The following is a 17,191-nucleotide window of genomic DNA, read 5'->3' as shown; positions in this document are numbered from 1 at the left end:
TTTGCTATTTCGACAGAGGAATTAGATGGAAAGGGCCAAAGCAAGAGGCTGGGAACAGCTCAAGCAGGTGACCTTCAAAGCACTTTGCCCAAATATCAGGTCCTTTACAGGGCACTGAAACAGTGTCTATTTGGAGAAGCAGCCAGCTGGAGTGACATTTACTCCCTGTGTGACATAGGAAGCAGATGAACGGTGAAGCTCATTGGTTGGCAACGAAGATGCAGAAGCAAGAGGGAGAGAATAAGCCTTCGAGGGGCTGCCGAAAGTCACTACACACGTTTTTGATTAGAAAGAGCTGTCCGTGAAGATGACAGAGCATTGGGCACAGTGCTTCCAACATGCAGACAGGGTACTCAGAAAATATCTGTCGAGAGTCTGGTTAGAGAAGATGAGTAGGAGAATCTAAAAGAAACGCACATAGGTTGAGCTTTGTACCAAATACATGGATCCTTGTTTATCAGCCTCCTTCCCCATCCCCAAATCAATAGGTTGGCTTTGTCAGTGCCCCTGCCCTCCGTTTCCCTTTCCTGCAATACACCTTTCCCTTAAAATCAGCGCTGGTACCTCCTTATAGCTACAAGCCCCCAAACACCCATGTAGCTGGCCCTCCCCCCCAGTAGGCCTCGAGTGTTGGTTCCAACCTGAGTTTGCTGTCAAAGAGACATCATTTCTGCTCATGAGAGATACAGAGTTCATGTAAATGGGCATTTCCTGTAAATACACATGCACATGTGTTTAAAAAGAAGACCATATGCATAAAGACTAAAGAGGAACATTCACTTTAAGAAAACAATCTCTTAAAATTGCTAAGCTCTTTAAGGAAAAATTGATTTAACACCTTAAAGTATTTGACCAAATTGTGCAGAAAATGTGTTTTCTTATAAACATAGGGAGGGAATACCATGGCAGTTTTGTCAAAGGACAGGAAATCCAGCTGGTGCCCAGGCCCACCCTGCCACTGCTCCCCCGCCCCCCAGCAGCAACTCTCTCCTTCCCTCGCTGCGGAGAAGCAGGTGGCAACACTGCAGCGCCTGGCTGGCCATGCCTCACCTCCCGCTTCCGTGCTCCTCCAACCTTTGTAATAAGCTCCTTGCTCTCCAGGTTGGATTTGGGGCTCCAGCTACTAGCCCTGCCCAGAAAGAGAGCCAGGGAGGCCATCAGCCTGAGAGGCAAGAGGCAAGGCTCTTGGGTGTCCAGAGGGGGCTCAGTGGTCTCCAGGGTGGCATCTTGGCCATTATCTCAGGGAGAATAACTGCCCTTCCAACCACCCTTCCACCCAGGCCACCAGGCTGCTCTTGGAGCTCTGACCTGGAGTTTGCTTGTGGACATGGAGAAAAGGATGTGAGGCAAGAAGAGGTCCAGAAAGGCCCGAGAGAGCCCACCAGGCAGAGCCTATTTCACGGAAGGGGTGAGACTTGGAGATTTGGAGAATTTGAGAAGATGTTTTGGCGTGTGGACACGCCAGGTAGAGAGTGAGAGTCCTTCCCCCAGGGCTCAAGGCCAGCTCAGGACCTGGGGATAATGCAGTAGGGCTCCATCTAGAACCTGAAGGGATCAGAGTGCTCCGAGCTCTCTGTTTACCCCTGGATACATTTTATGACCTCGGCTCCTCCCTGCCCTCATTCTCTCCCTCCCAAGCTGTCTGACAAAAGGAGCCTCCTGTAGACAGATGGTACTTAGAGGAGAATCTGGAGACCCCACCTGGGTCTCCTCAGGTGTGCCCAGCTGCCTCCTCCACACAAGCTGGCAGGGCCCTGGCACTAGGCCTCCCACCAGATCCTGCAATTCTTCAGCGACTGCTTTTAAGGAAAGGAATCCCGGTTCAGCTCTGAGGTCAGTGAAATCATCGCGAAGCCTCTGCTTGCTACAGGGTATTTACTGAGTGGAAGACACCAGGCCCAACGTCCCAGGAGAGCTGTTCCTTAGAAACTTGAGCCACCAACATCACATTCACCTTTCAGGAAGACAAGTCAAATGAGTAGACGGCATTTCAGGCCTGAAATACCGGGTATTGTAATTGCCCTATTTACTGCGGGTAAGCTCACAACAAGGTCGGGTTTTGTGTCTCTTCATGTGAGGCTCAGCCTTCCCCGTCTCTCCAGCACCAGGCCTGCCCCACATCCCCATTAGCCTGGCGAGTGCCACTGGGACTTCCTGCTAGTGCCATGTTCAACATCTGGGGGGTTTTGTTTGCAGTGTTTCTAAAACATCAAGTGGAGATGTTCAGGGATCGTTGGGGGTGAGTTCAGTTGATAATCCTGAGCTGGAGTTCAGTATTTAGGAGTCGTGAGAGTGGGTGTGTATGGGGTTGTCCCCAGGGAGCCTGTCAGCTTGCGGAGAGAACCCAGCTGAAGGCAGCACCCAGCCCCAGGCTGCCGTGGGCTCTGCTCTGCTGGGTTAGACCACTGCCGCTCCTGGCCAGGCATCTGCCCCACTCACTCCTCTCAGTCACACTTCACACTGTGAAGGCAGAGCAGGCCTTCACAGGGGTCCCTTGTGTCCTCCCGTTTGACCGACAGCCCTGCTCACCAAGCAGCTCATTCAACCCTCGGCCAGCTACTCTGAGGTCACACCTGGCATGTCAGCTGCAGTTAAGTTAGACCCTTAATCTCCTAAGCATCTTTGCTATTCCAAGAACACTGCGCCCTCCCCAGAACATATACAGTAACTTTAGGTTCATTTCAAGGACCTGGTCTCATTTTGCATTCTTAAATAACCATGAAGACTTATATCCTCACTTTCTCTAAATGATACTTGCTGAAACTAGATGCATTTTAATTACAGGAATATAAGTATATATGCTAGGGGAGAGAGACAGAGATAAAGGAAGGAAGGAAGGGAAGGGAAGAGAAATAACCTTAAACACTCTGCAACAACCAACTTCTCACTCAATGAGTTTAAGCCCTGAATTGAACGCGAGTGGGAAACTTGAATCTGCCATCCCTTCATTCCTACGAGGCTAGCATTTAAAGATAAGCATTTTGCAGTCAGCATGGCCCATAAATGCAGGTCACCAGACTTCATCTGAGGCTCAACCAAAGAAAAGGTAATCTCCTCCCACACCAAGGGAGGAAAACATCACATCTCCCAAAGTGACGTTCAGGGTAATGTGACTTGATATGATTTTACCTTGTGCCCTACTTTAGAAACTAACCTTGCTTAAGACGCAACTCCAGCCAAGTACCAAGTCCTCTCTCTGGAAGATACACAATTCCAGTGTTCCTCCATGAAAATGGACTGTACTGCTTTATTACATGTTTTACAAAGACCTACTACCGTATGGTAGTAGTATGTGTACAGTGTGGGAAAAGAAGAGAACAGGGAAGGAAGAGTAAAACTTCCTCTTCTCCATGAACACTCTGGGTTTGCTGGGGTGCCGGCAGCCACTAGACTAGGAAGTAACCACCTCGTAGATGGTAAGATCTGCCGGTTCGGTGGGAATTTTAATTGATTGGGACTTGTTTTTAGCTGAAAATGGCTCAGGAAAGGGAAGGAAAACTGACTTGAGCTCCTGCTGCATGCCAGGCTCTGGACTAGTGCTCTGCATGCGTTATTTCTTTTGAAGGGCACAGCACCCTGTGGAGTTGTCAGGGTCTTCATTTACATTTGAGAAGCCTCAAGCTCAGGGAAGACAACTCTCCAGACACACTAGTAAGTGGTAGAGCTGAAACCAGGGCTGTATGATCAAGAAGTCAGTACTCTTTTTGATCTACACTGCAGAAAGAAAACTTCACTCAGGGATGCCAGAAACAAGAGGCAGTTACCTGGGGCAGCCACCTCAGAACTGAGCTGTGGATATTCCAGGGAGAACCACAAAGAACCACAAACCCACTTTGGAATCCTAATTCTGACCCTACCCAGGAGCTGGGGGAACTGTGTCCAGGGATTGCTGAGCCTGTGCCATGCTTTTCCTCCTGTAGGGGGCAGTCACTAACTATGTGTGCTTTAAGTGCAAGCTAAGGTCCCACTGGAGGAGAAGCTAATATGGTTTGAGTCCTTCCTTTGTAGAGAAAGAAAGGCTCCTGAATGGAAGAGAGAAAACGCAGTACAAGTGAAACACAGTAAAAGGAAATGTGAAGAGGCAGAGCGCTGCCATCACCAGGGCTGTGGGAGGTAAGTACAAGGGGGAGGAGTTGGTGATGGAGGGAGTCGGGGCAGAGAATAGCAAGGCTACCCCCCTGTAACTCCATGGACCACATGGCCTGGGTAGCAAGCATAGGGCAACAACCAAGGTGGAATGATGATCTGGGGCTCCACCAGAATGTTCTGAAGAAGCTCTTAGTATAATTCTAGGAAGGGGCAGCCCCCTGTAAGGATGGCAGATTTTGGACATCTGGTATACCCTTCCAAGTAGGAATGCTAAACCAAATTTAATTTGATTCAGAAATATAAAATGATGTGATGTTTCTTATTTTTTTAAAAAAGAAATGACGAAAACAGGAGGAAAACATATCAGGATTTATGAGTAGAAGATAGAGAAAGACCATTTTCACGTCAGTATAAAGAAGAACTTCCTGATTAACAGCTACACGATGATAAAATGGGCCACGTCAAGAGGCAGCCACTTCCGCCTCCCTGGAGATATTCAAGTAAAAGCAGGCCCCCTACTTCAGGGATGTCACAGAGCAGATCCCAGCGTGGGATATGAAGTTAGATGAGACCATTTTTACATGGAACAACCCTGAATTTCTGTGAGTCCATGAATGAGACAGTGACAACATACAGTAATAATCAGTTTAAATACTATTATTAATAAGTAATCATTATATTATATTAAAGGCACATGGCAAGTCAAACTCCAGGCTTATACCTAATCCTAGAGTCACTTTATAATCCAGTCCATCACCCCAAATTATCTATCAGTAAAACCTTTAAAAATCCAAAAGAGTGGCCCCACGTCTACAGGGAAGTACCGCTCCTTTTATATTTCCTACAAGATCATACGAATAGCTGTCCTTGGATAAATCTCTGTAGGTTATTTCCTTTATCATTTGATCAAGTATATCAATTACTGCCTAGGATGCAAATGTAAGGAACTATACACACACTCGTGCTTATGCATTTTCAAACAATGAAAATGAATACCACCAATGAACGTTCTTGCCCGCCCTGTTCTACTCCGCAGAGGAGCTGGATTTTCTTTAGTTGGCACAATACAGTATACTTCAAAAATTGTATCTGGATGCTTCTAGGAAACATATGCCTGGCTCCTGTCTGTCACGGATCTCACCCTGCCTAATTGCATTACCCCAGCCGCTTCATAGTTCATGTCACCTACTAGTCCCTATAGACTTGCCCTTGTCAGTCTTCTAGGATGACCAACAATTAAGAGCTATTTAATATCAGGGGGTTTATACAGTGTCAGACACAAACCATTGTTCCTCGTTTGTCTGCTTTGTGCCCATGCATCTAGTTAGCACACTCCTAGGAGCAATGTCTCGCCTCTCTCAGTATGTGTACCCCTCTCTCTGCTCCTAACAGGTTTCTAAGTACCCTGGCTATGTGTAAAAATACTCATCAAACTGAATGAGAGCGTTTGTTTTCCATCAGAACAGGACTGAGAAGTGGAAATACTCAGGGGTGGATGAGCACAAAAATGCAGACTATGTTAAAGAACAAATGGCTATTGAAATGAATGTCTCAGTCTGGTCTTGAAGACGTAGATTTGGGTTTTTTTCTTAAGCTGGTGTTGATTATAAAGCATTATATTTGCAATAGAAATGATGTACACACGGGAACCTCTTTCTTACCATGGTGCTTCAAGAGGCCATGAGGGATGCAGGACAAAGGTCTGTATGTGGGGAAGAAACCCCAAGGCCCGCCATCTGTAGTCTCCAAGGGTACTGGAGGACCTCTGGGTGGGGTTTGCTTTCCCAAAAGCTCACAAGTTGTGGTTACAGCAGCTCCAGATTGCACGCTTCTCTTGTTTCTTCCTCCCCTCCAATGCCCAGAACAGTCCTGGCCCAGCAAGCATCTGAGCGTAGTTATTAATTGCTTGATTGTAATTTCTAGCAATGACACGCACACAATTTATAATATGTCTGCAAAGGGGTGATCCTTACCTTTCAAGTCTCCTGATATCACAAACTGAATAGCAGTTTTGCCTCATATCGTTTTCCAAAGAGGTAGCCAATGTTGATGCATCCATTTCTTGGTGAAGTCTGAATAAATGAGGGTAGGAATCCCGAGGACGAGTCAAGGAAGTGGCCCAGGGTCTCTCTGTGTCTTGGTCCCATTGTGCCTCTCTGGTGGCCTGTTGGAAAGACTCTGGCCTGAGACCCAGGCCTTCCCCTGCATCTGCGGAGGCACTGTCCCTCTGGCTGTCCTCTTGATCTAGGCTGGGGCTCTGCTCTGAGTCAGTGCCTGTTGCCCTGGTGAATTCTTTGTCTGCTGAGAGCACAGGTGTCTATTGAAAGAAATGCTAAGGATTACTGGATCCACGGTGCTCACTGAGCAAAATCTAAATATTGCTTTGGTACCAAAGTCGGTACCAATCCACCCCTTTTCTCTGTTCTTCAAATGAGCGTCTGTACTCACTATTTCTGTATCCCCTCCTTCTCGTTTGTACCCACTCCAACCAGGCTTCTGTCTCCATCCTTCCACTGAAGGAGCTCTGACTAGGATCTCTAGCGACCTACATCTTTCTAAAGCCAAAGGATAATTCTCTGTCCTCATCTCACTCTAACTCTCAGCAACATTCAGCATAACTGGTCCCTCCTCCTTCTTGAGAATGTCCCTTACGAATTTACTCTACTTAAACGTTGAGTTTACCCTGAACTCTGCCCTTACCCAGGCCCCTTCTCAGTCTCATGTGCTGTCTCATTTCTTTGGACCAGACCGCTCAGTGTTGGGGTGCCACATGGCTCACTTCTCAGCCCTCTTCTTGACTTTTTTTGTACTCCTTCCCACGGTGATCTCATCCAATTTATGGCTTTCAGTGGCATTATTTGCTGACAATTCCAAGTTCGCTTTTTCCAGCCCTGACCTCACACCAGTTCTCCACTAACAACTACCTAACAGACGTCTCCATCGAATGCTCCACAAACATTTAAGTTTACACGCTATCAAGGGCTACTTCTTCTCCCCCATGTGCTTTAAACTTCTCCCTCCAGGCACATCCTATCATGGTGAGTGGTGCCGCCATTCATCCAGGTTGATCAAGCCAAACTCTACTCTCTGTCCGCACACCCATATCTAATCCAAAAGTCATCCCATGGGCTCTGCCTCCCAGTCACCTCCCACATCTGACCACTTACCAGCTATTTGGCTACAACCTGAGTCTGAGCCACAGTATCTCACCTGAATCGCTGCCACCTTACCTGCTCCACTCCATCTCCGCCAGCAACCTAAGTGACCTCTCTAAAGTACAGACCACATGAGGCCACATTCCTGCTTCACCCTTCACCCTCCCACCCCTCCCAGCCCAGTGGCTTCCTGTGGCAGCCAGGATGGAATCGGCACATTACCAAGACCTACAGGGTCACACATGGTGCAGTCCCTGACTCCCTCTACAACTCCTCCCATTCCACACTCCCCTTCATTAGCTCCTGTCCAGGCACAACCATTATCTTTGTGTCCTTCAGACCTCCAGGTCATTCCTGTCTCAGAGCCTTTGCATATGCTATTCCTTCTGCCTGGAATGACCTTGTTCCAGATGTTTGTACAGCCGCCTCCTTCTCATAACTACTTTATTCTAGTTCTGAACTAAATACTCTCTTCCTTCGTCTTCAGTCTGACCTCTGGAGCCACGTGAATGAATGAAAATTCTTCTTGCACTTGGTCCTCAGGTATGAGGAAAGAGGAAGCATGCCCACCATTCCTCACCCCAAGCCCTTCCCACTAGATGCATCTGGGCTCTCCTTGGGGGACCTCTTCTCCAGGACAGAAGGACAACTCTTTCCCTGGCATTACCAGATATCTCACAAAAACACTTGGTACCAGCCCCTTGGCCTGATCTTTGTGTGTATGAAGCTTGACCCTCCCCTGCCCTGTTCATTTGCATAACACAATTGCTGACATCTACCTTCTTTTCCAAACTGGCAACTGGAAATGTTCAGATTTCCTTCCCATAGCTCTTTGCTCACCAAAGTTGGTATCAAATGACCTCTTGGAGTCCAGGCGTCAAAAGGATCCGGGTCACCAAGTCCCTGTGCTGTGTCTAGTGACTGTCACCCTCAGTGATGATAAGTGATTGATTTTATCCACATCTTATCCACGTCTCAGATGAGGAATCATGAGACCTAGAGAAGTCAGGCAAGTGCCCAAGGTCCTTGCAGCAAACAGAGCAGGTGCAGGTGATTCCAGGGTGCTCACACCGATCCCCCTCCACAACTGAGGCCATCAGCCCCCAGCTGCCAGGACTGCTGGCTGCTGGCAACTTACAGCTATCCCCTCCGCAGGAATTGTGCTCAGCTCAAGGGAACTGCCTTGGCCAAAGTTAGGCCCCCTCCCTTGGGGCAGCTCTTACTCCAGCGCTGGTTGATGCAGAGAGCAAATGTACAGGCTCTTTTGTCCCAATTCGGGACAGCTCTGTGGGGCCATCCCAGCTTCAGAGCTCCCTGTGAGGTCAGCCGAGGCCCCTGTTGCAGCTGCAACACATTTACTTCCCCTTCTGCCCAGCTGTGCTTCTCGCACCCTCACAAGGGTGTTCCCAAGAGCTGGCCACATAAACTTCCTGCACTCCAATCTCTACCGCAGCGTCTGTGCCCAAGGACTCAACAGGTGGTATTGTGATGGTGAACGTTATGTGTCAACTCGGCTAGGCCACAGTACCCAGATATTTGGTCAAACACGAGTCTAGATGTTTCTGTAAAGGTATTTTTTAGATGAGAGTACCAGGTAAATCAGTAGACTTTGAGTGAAGCAAATCACCTTCTATAATGTTGGCGAGCTTCGTTCAATCAGTTGAAGGCCTTAAGAGAAAAAAGACTGAGCTCCCCAAGAAAGAATGAATCCTGCCTTAGGACTCACCCTGCAACATCAACTCCCCACTGGGTTTCCAGCCAGCCAGCCTGCTCTGCAGCATTTAGACTGGCCGGGCACCATGATCACGTGAGCCAATTCCTTAAAATCTCTCTCTGTCTCTGTCTCTGTCTCTACACACACACACACACACACACACACACACACACACACACACACACACATCCTATTGGTTCTATTTCTCTGGAGGACCTAATACAGGCATCATGTAAGAATTCTGAACTGTCCTGATTCCAATGCTTCCCTTCTTTGCACTAGACCATACATGCCTAATTCATATTTTAGAAGGGTGGACATATACCCTTCTTTTTTTTTCTCTCCATTTCATTCCTCAGAATGGAAATTCTTACCTTCCCTTCGTTTGGTTTTCCATCTACTCCCGTTGCTCCTGGTTTCCCCTGTCTGGTGCTTAGACTGCCAGAGAACCTAGTTCTAGAAGTTTCACAGCCAAGATCTAAACGTGTAACCATCTACAGGAAGAGCCAAATATTGGGAGAGGCAGAAGCAGGGAGAGGAAGGGGAAGGCAGAGGTAGGACCTCATGAACCTGTCACAGACTAATTGAGGTTTGGGGGCCAGCTACTCTCCTGCCCCAATGAAAGTAGAGGGCATTGAAAACTACCAAAGCAAGGCTGGGCTTCTGAGGACCCACCAGACAAGAAAAGGAGTGCCTGAACCCGAGGCATGTGGAGAGAACAGAGGGCACTGCCCCTTACCTGCCAGCCCTGATCCATCTCAGGCAGCACACCTGGCAGGGGTCGGCAAAGCAGGAGTGTGACTTCCTGTGAGGCTCCTCGCAGTAAATGCAGCACCTCCTATCAGAAACCAAACCCCACGGTTAGTTGCAGGGCTGTGCAGTGTCCTCCTCTGTGCTCTCCACTATCTCCCGGGCCCCTCCCCCCCCACACCTTGATCTGTTTCTTGGCTCCAGAGAACTTTGGAGGACACCGCTGACTTCCCAAAGTGCATGGATCCAAGGCCAGTGGCCTGTGGTTCCCACAGAGATGATGCGCCGATACTGAGCTGGAAGTGGACAAGGTCTGCCTGGGACCTTTTGATGGCAGCATCTGCCAATACTGACGCCTCTTCTTCAGCGAGAGAGTGAATCAAGCAAATGACTGTTACCATCTCAACCTCCTTTCCCTGTCTACCCACCACCACCTCAGGGGCCACCGGTCACGTAGATGCCACCACCCCAATCTCTAAAGCCTGACCCTCAGCCCTGAGCTTCTGCCCAGGGTCAGCTCGGGCCCTCGGAACCTCTCACCTGTGAAACTGCAGTGACTTCCTCTCTGCTCCTGGCCTCCTGCACTGTCACCCACGCCCCTTCCTCCACATCACCAACACGCAGTCGTTCCCAAATACAGATATAACCAGGTTCTTCTCCTGCTGAACCCTCTCTCTGGCTCACCTCGCTCAACATAAGCACAGCACCCAGAACCTGTTCTTACCTGCCACTGCCTCTCGCCCTGCTCTCTCTCCCATCTGCTCCTCCCTGCACCCACTTCCTAAGCTCCCACCATGCTGGACCTCTTGCTCCAAGCCACCCTCTCAAAGCCCAGGGCGTGAGGTTGCCTGAATAGCTCTTAGTACCTATCTAGACCATGATGTCTCAACCTCTCAGCACTATTGGCATTTTAGGCTGGATAACTCTGTTGTCAGAGCTGTCCTGTGCATCGCAGGACGTTGAGCAACATCTCTGGTCTCTACCCACTAGATGCCAGTAGCGTCCATTAGTTGTGAAAACCGTAAATGTCTCGGGTCTTCACCAAATGTCCCCAGAGGCAAATTCACCCCTACCTGGAACCACTGATCTGGACTGATCTGGATACTACTCAGTACCCCCAGCTGCAATGGACTGCCATAGAATGGGCTCCTTCCCCCTTCCCTGGTGCAAGCACTGGAGCAGGGCCTTTTATCTCTCATGGCACTTATTTCCCGCAGTGGGAATTGTTCTCTTGTCTGTCCCACTACCCCCGTGAGCTCTGAGACCAGACCGTATGAACTGTCCGCCTCTCTGTCTTCAGTCCCTCACACAGTTGCTGGCCCAGCAGCGGTTCTCAGAGGATGATCCTGGATCAGATGAAGGATGCAGGATGGATGAAGGTATCCCCACCCTCACGCTGCTCTGAGGATTCCCCACCCCTCCCCATCCCACCTAGAGCCACTCTCCACCTTCGTCTGCCTTGCTCTGTGCCCTGGAGGTAGACCTGCGTGGGCTGCAGAGAGGCTTCCTGCTGGGCTCAGCCAATGCGAGGGTGAACAGGGATCAGAGCCGAGGGGGAGAGGGAGGTCCAGGTTTGCTTCCCTGCATTCCTCCCTGTGGGCTTGTCACAGGATGCCTATATCCCTGCTCCACCTAGCTCACTCAGCTTCTAGGATTTGGTAACTGCGCCTACCCATCTCACTTTGGACTTCGGGGGTAGGGAAGGTGAATGACTGCACCCACTGTTCCCAGCCCCAGGGCTCTATACTCTCCCTTGAGTTTCCCAACGATCTCCGCACCTTTATTAAACTTTCTTAGATGGCCCAGTTTCTGCCAGGACCCTGACCGATATGTACAATATTTCACTGAGATTTTATGCTATAAGATTAAGAAATGCCCACTTTTTACTTTCTTATTATTACATTTTTGATCATACACACGACAACCAATGCAACACTACACGTCAAAGCCGTAAATTTAGTAGAGAGATGGGAAGGAGGGCAGAAAGGGACCCAAGGTAGCCCCCTGAGCCCTCACGCCCACCTCTGGGAGTGTGTGTTAGGAGACCTTTAGCCAGCACAGAAGCCAGGGTTTTATCTTCAGTTTCATTATGAACCTACTGAGAAGCAAGGCTTACTCAAGGTCAGATAGTTAAGAATTGAGATGGAAATTTTAATATGAGGATGTTCTGCCAATTTCTCTCTTTATGTGATCCAAATCCAGGCTCCACGTGTGATTTCCGGGAGCCCAGAGTATTCCCCATGGTGGGGGGCCCTGAAAGGAGCATGGCTGACCTCAGCCTACACACAGAACTGCATCCCTCATGGTCTCCCACCTGGAAGTCGAGGCCTTCCGTGGGCCTTCCGTTCACAGCCAGGATAATGTCACCAGCTGCGATGGCCCCATTCTCCTCTGCCGGCTGCCCCGGGAAGAGCCGCTTAATCCTCACAAGATCGTTCTTGAGATGGCCACAGCGTTCACTCTCCATCTGCACGAAACTGAATCCCAAACCACTGGCGTTCTTTCTTAGCTTGACTTCAAACCTGGGACCTGTATCGTGGGATGTGAATGAGATCCACCCTTCAGTAGATTCCAAATGAAATTGGCCAGCCTCAAAATGCCAATTGTCAAGTAAATGAATTATTCCTGTTTTACATTAAAAGATTTCATTTTGCTCATTTTTATGACAGAGTCCATTATACCTGTTATAGGTCAGTGTCATCCAAAGGAAATATGTGAACTGCACATGCAAACCACATACATAATGTCAAAGTTTTCAAATAGCTACATTTTAAAGAATAAGAGGAAAAGGGTAAAATAAACATAATCATATTTCATTTAACCCAACATATCTAAAATGTTACCATTTCAACATGTAACAACACGAAAAAATTATTAATGAGGTACTTTACATTCTTCTTATGAACTAAGTCTTTGAGACTCGAGTATATATTTTATCAGTTTGGAGTGGTCACACTTCAAGTCCTCAACAGCCACATGGGCAAGTGGCTACCATATTGGACAGAGCAATTATAGACAATCAACAAGGTTTATATGTAAAGATATAACTTAGAGACGTACACAATAGGCCCAAATCATTTAGTAAAACTTGAATCACATATATTCCTATTACCCTTTTAGAACCATAGTCATTTTTTAGTATACTTGAAAAAAATTTTTTGCATAGTTAGACCATGGAGATAATCATGGCCAACTCTATGAAAATGTTTTAGCTGCCATTTTGTTCAGCCCTGTGTAGCGACCGTAAGACAAAACAGCTGCTTCTGGGCACCCAAGATGGACACAGCCCAAAGAACTTATATAGTCTGGCAGCCAGAGGCCTCTGGGCCTCCCCTACTCTGCTTTCACAACCTCGGTTGGCAATCAATCAATAGAGGGACAGAGCACTGATTTATAAACTATGATTTGGGGCAAGAATGAAAGTGTCTGAAGCAGTTAGGTTCAGGTATGTCGTATGACCCGTTTCACCATCACCATCGTCTGACCCCTTTAGCTCATTCTGGATTCAATTTCTCAAAGGCCCTCACCGGAGTGAGCTGAGGAGCAATGAAAGAAGAAACAGACTTATTTTATGCACATGTTTTTCCCCCTCCACCCAACCCCATTACTCACTATGGTTACCTCGCATTCAATCTGATTTAACGCCTTCAGGAAAATCTCTATAAAGGGGTTGACAAGCAGCTAAGCTGCAAATCACGACGTACTAAGGAAATAAATGTTTTCCTAGCAGGAAACAAAATCCCAGGGAAGTGCAGAGAGGCAACCCATCAGATGATGTGTAATAGTGCCCCTGTAAACTGATCATGGGTTTGCTTTTTGATGTTAGTAACTAGGCTAGGTTTCTGAGTGCCTTCCTCTCCCCACCCACCTCATCTTTACTCAGATTTTTGTTACAAGTGTCTCGGCTGAAACGTGGACCCTTTGTCAGCAAAGGCATGATCCTTTCATTCCAATTTCAACCCCAAATACTTATTTAGACACAAACATTCCAGCAGCTGATCAGAAATCCTCAGAAGGCTTGGGGGCAGAATTATGCCTGGTCATCATTTTGGGGATAATGCATCTTTTTTATAGGAACATGTTCCATTAGATTGGCTTCCATTGCATCTGAAAGCGGCCGCATGACGACCACCGCTGCTCACTATCTTTTGAGAACCCAGAGGGAGCCTTCCTGCTTTCCCTTTGGAGTTGACAATTCAAAAGCAGCACAGGATGACATGACAATAGTAACACTCAATCCTCTCTCCTCTCACCATATGTCGCTGCGACACTGCTCGCAGGCCTTCCAGGCAAGACTGTTGCCAAGGAAACAGCCGTGCATTCATCTCCCATCCTGTCATTAGCAGAAGGACACTGCTGTGCAGTCCTGGGGCCTCTTCTCTCTAAGACCAGTCTTGCAACCTAGAAGGATGGGTGGACGAACTCAATTTACACCTCACATGGCAACCAGGAGTCTCTCCCTCCACTCGGCAAATGCTTCGTAATTTTCTGATACATCCAGTAGCTGCTTCATTTGAATCTCAAATCAAAATCTCCAATCTAGCTTATCTGTTAGGATCCAGAGCCATATTTCCAACTGTCTGTTGGACAAATGCTCCTGGAAGTAACACATGTACTTCCGTCTCAGTGTATTCAAGGCCAAATTCATCTTCTTCCTCTCACTCACCCTCACTTCCCCCTCCTCATTTTGCCTAAAACATTCCTCCTCTTGCCTTTGCTCTCTCAGAACACTGACCTATCTCTCAACTAACCTCCCAGGGGCCACACTTGCAGTGGACCAGCTTTCCCCCTTCTGCCTTCCAAATACCCAACTGGCTTCCAAGGCTTGCATGTTCTCCATCAGAAACATCTCCCTCAGTGCTCCCCTCTCCTCCATTCCCTCTCCTGCTGCCAATGGCCAGCTAGACTGGGGCGAGCGCCCTCTAACTTGACTTCCTGGACCCTATCTCCTCCTCCTTCAGTCCACTCCCCTCAAGGTTACCTGTGGATTGAAATAAGACACAAGCTGAACATGCAACACTCTTGATTAAAAATCTCCAGTGTTTTCCATCACCTAAAATCCAAACCCCCAGCACAGTATCCCAGGCCTATGTCAATCTGGCCTCCCCCTTTCTTTCTGGTTCAATTTCCCTTTCCTCTTCCCCACACACTGTATACTCCCATTACCCAGAGCATGACCCAGTAGCTAGACATCGCCTGGAAGTTTGGAGAAATTCTGAGCTTCCACTTGGGGGACTTGACCCTGCCAACATCCTCCTGCAGCAATGGTCATTCAGCACCATTGCTGTGACCCCAGAGTGACAGTTCCTACCTGTCATCACCGCCAGTATGCTGGCCAAATACATTCTCTAAGCATGTCCGTCAGCAAAGTTCTGAAGAATAGAGAATACTACTAAATTATGACTTTGTTCTCAAGATATGTCAACCAAGGTCGCCAAGACAAGTAAATCTCACCACAAAATAGAAGAATGGTTTGGGAAAGGAAGCAAAAGGGGGCCCTTCCACCCCTCTGTTTGCCAGAGGGGTCCCTAGGAGCCCTTTGCATCTCTGATGGTTGCCCAGTTGCCTAGAGGGAGACCCCAGCTGTGTGGCTTAGGCCACCATCGCAAGTAAATGTTCCCACTCTCAGACGGAGGATGGGACAGAGTGTAGTGACATCCAGATGCTGCCTGGGCACTGCACAGAATGAGGACCGAAGGGTAAATGCTCTTGGCATCTTGAATTTCTACCTCTTTGTAATAAAAGGACCCCTAGGACAGTGTAGCCTGTAATTACACAGGTTGACGGGAACGGCATGAACTTGGGCGGGGGTGGGTGTCAGCACGTGCCAAGGCGGGAGCTGAGAGGCTCTGAGAGAAGACGGAGGCATTGGTCAGTTACAGCCGGGGCAGAGGGCGTGAGGGGGCGGCCAGGCAGGAGAAGTCACTTCACTCAGTCAGCTGAGTACGGCTGTGTGATTCCAGAATCTAGGCAAGAGACAGTAAGCTTTTCAAGGCTCCTTAGAGGAGGTGAGCTTCTCTGCCTGGGAACATCTGCCTGCTTCCTCCTGACTTTCACACCTCCAAAGAAAAGCGCTGGTAAAAGGAAGATGTGAAAGGGAAAAAACAGACACAACGGAAAGTCTCGTTGGTTTCCTGCCTACCCCCTCCCACCCAGAGGCAACCACAGCTTCTGATGCTGTCGAGGAAAACTCTGGGGGGAAGGAAAGCTCCCCAGTAACCAGTAACGGTGCACTCACCTGCCCAGAGCCCTTGAGGCACTGCACGGCCTGCTTGTGGGTGAGGCCACACAGACTCACTCCATCCACCTGCAAGAGCCGGTCACCTGGGAGGGAGACAGATGTCATGTCCCCGAGCTCCTGGGGCTGCAGGGAGGACTCTTCTGCGAGGCCCCTGCCCAGCACCCCTCCACACAGCCTCAAGGAGGGGTAGGGAGCTGAGCTGGGGGGAGCCCCGCCCGGGCCCTGCCAGCCTCCCCTGTGAGCACCTGCACAGATCAGCGGTCTAGAAACCTCTATCCTTGGCTCACAGAGCAGTTAAGCCAGCTAACAAGTACAACCTTATCCTTTCTCCCGATTTCCTGGGAAACCATTTTTGAAAGTTTTTTCAAGTCTCTTAGGGGTGATATTTATATCTCCAGGATGTTTTTTATTTCAAAAAACCTCAGGGAGACCTGGTTGATGCCAGGGACCCTGGAATTCTAGGGAAAATGGAGATAGGTAAGATCGTAGGTGCCCTTTTTAGCCCAATTCTAGCCATTTTGGAGAACAGTAAAAATCCACCCCCCCTTCCTTCAGAGCAGTGGATGTGAGGAAGGGCAGAAAGGAGGCTTGCTGGTGTCCTCCCCGGATACTTAAGTGGAGGTCACCAGTACCTGCTCTGTCCTCCATGGGGAGCATGGCTTCTCCCATGAAAGCCAAACAGCAACAAGTTTATTTAAAATTTCATATTTTTAAATCACCTTATGTTTCCCAAGCATTTGGGCCCCATGTTAACATATCAGGTAGGTGGGTCAGGTTAAATCATCTCCTTTTCCAGGTAAGGAAACCATGACCTGGAGAGGCAATCATTTGCACAAGGCATCAGAGTGAGAGTGGGGCAAGGCTTGACGGCTGCACCCCCCAGGCCGGGGCTCATCCCACCACAGAACGCAGAGCCCAGCGTGACTCCATCCTCACCCTGCAGGATCCGCCCTTCCTTGGCTGCTGGCCCTCCGGGAATGATGGATTTCACGTAGATACCTCCACAGAGCACACTTGTGTTAATGCCACCCTGGAAAACACAATGAAAAACTCACCACCCATCTGCCCCCTCCTGAAGGGGCCTCCCCCACCTCCCTGACTCAGAGAGCTCCCATCTGCCTTCCGCTCTATCCCATCACCTCATCTCCATGTGACACCATCTTATATATTCACTTGTTTGTTTAGGCTTTATTATCCACTGAGCAGAAGGTTAGATGCTCATAAGAAGTATAACGATATGAG

At 48.7% G+C, this 17,191-nt stretch overlaps 1 protein-coding gene across 1 annotated transcript; it reads right to left on the bottom strand.

The window, feature by feature from the left end:
- Positions 1-353: 353 nt before the first annotated feature.
- LOC309971221 (putative protein FRMPD2-like) lies at positions 354-16,054 on the bottom strand (the record flags this gene model as incomplete). Its single annotated transcript, XM_082854089.1, has 6 exons — positions 354-402; positions 6,063-6,406; positions 9,698-9,796; positions 12,023-12,237; positions 13,962-14,109; positions 15,947-16,054. 6 exons carry the CDS (start codon positions 16,052-16,054, stop codon positions 354-356), a joined length of 963 nt encoding a protein of 320 aa, XP_082710215.1.
- Positions 16,055-17,191: the final 1,137 nt, after the last annotated feature.

Source organism: Leucopleurus acutus (genome assembly GCF_964270905.1).
Source record: "Leucopleurus acutus genome assembly, chromosome: 14".
NCBI lineage: Eukaryota > Metazoa > Chordata > Mammalia > Artiodactyla > Delphinidae > Leucopleurus > Leucopleurus acutus.
This window is presented reverse-complemented; position numbering and strand designations above follow the sequence as displayed.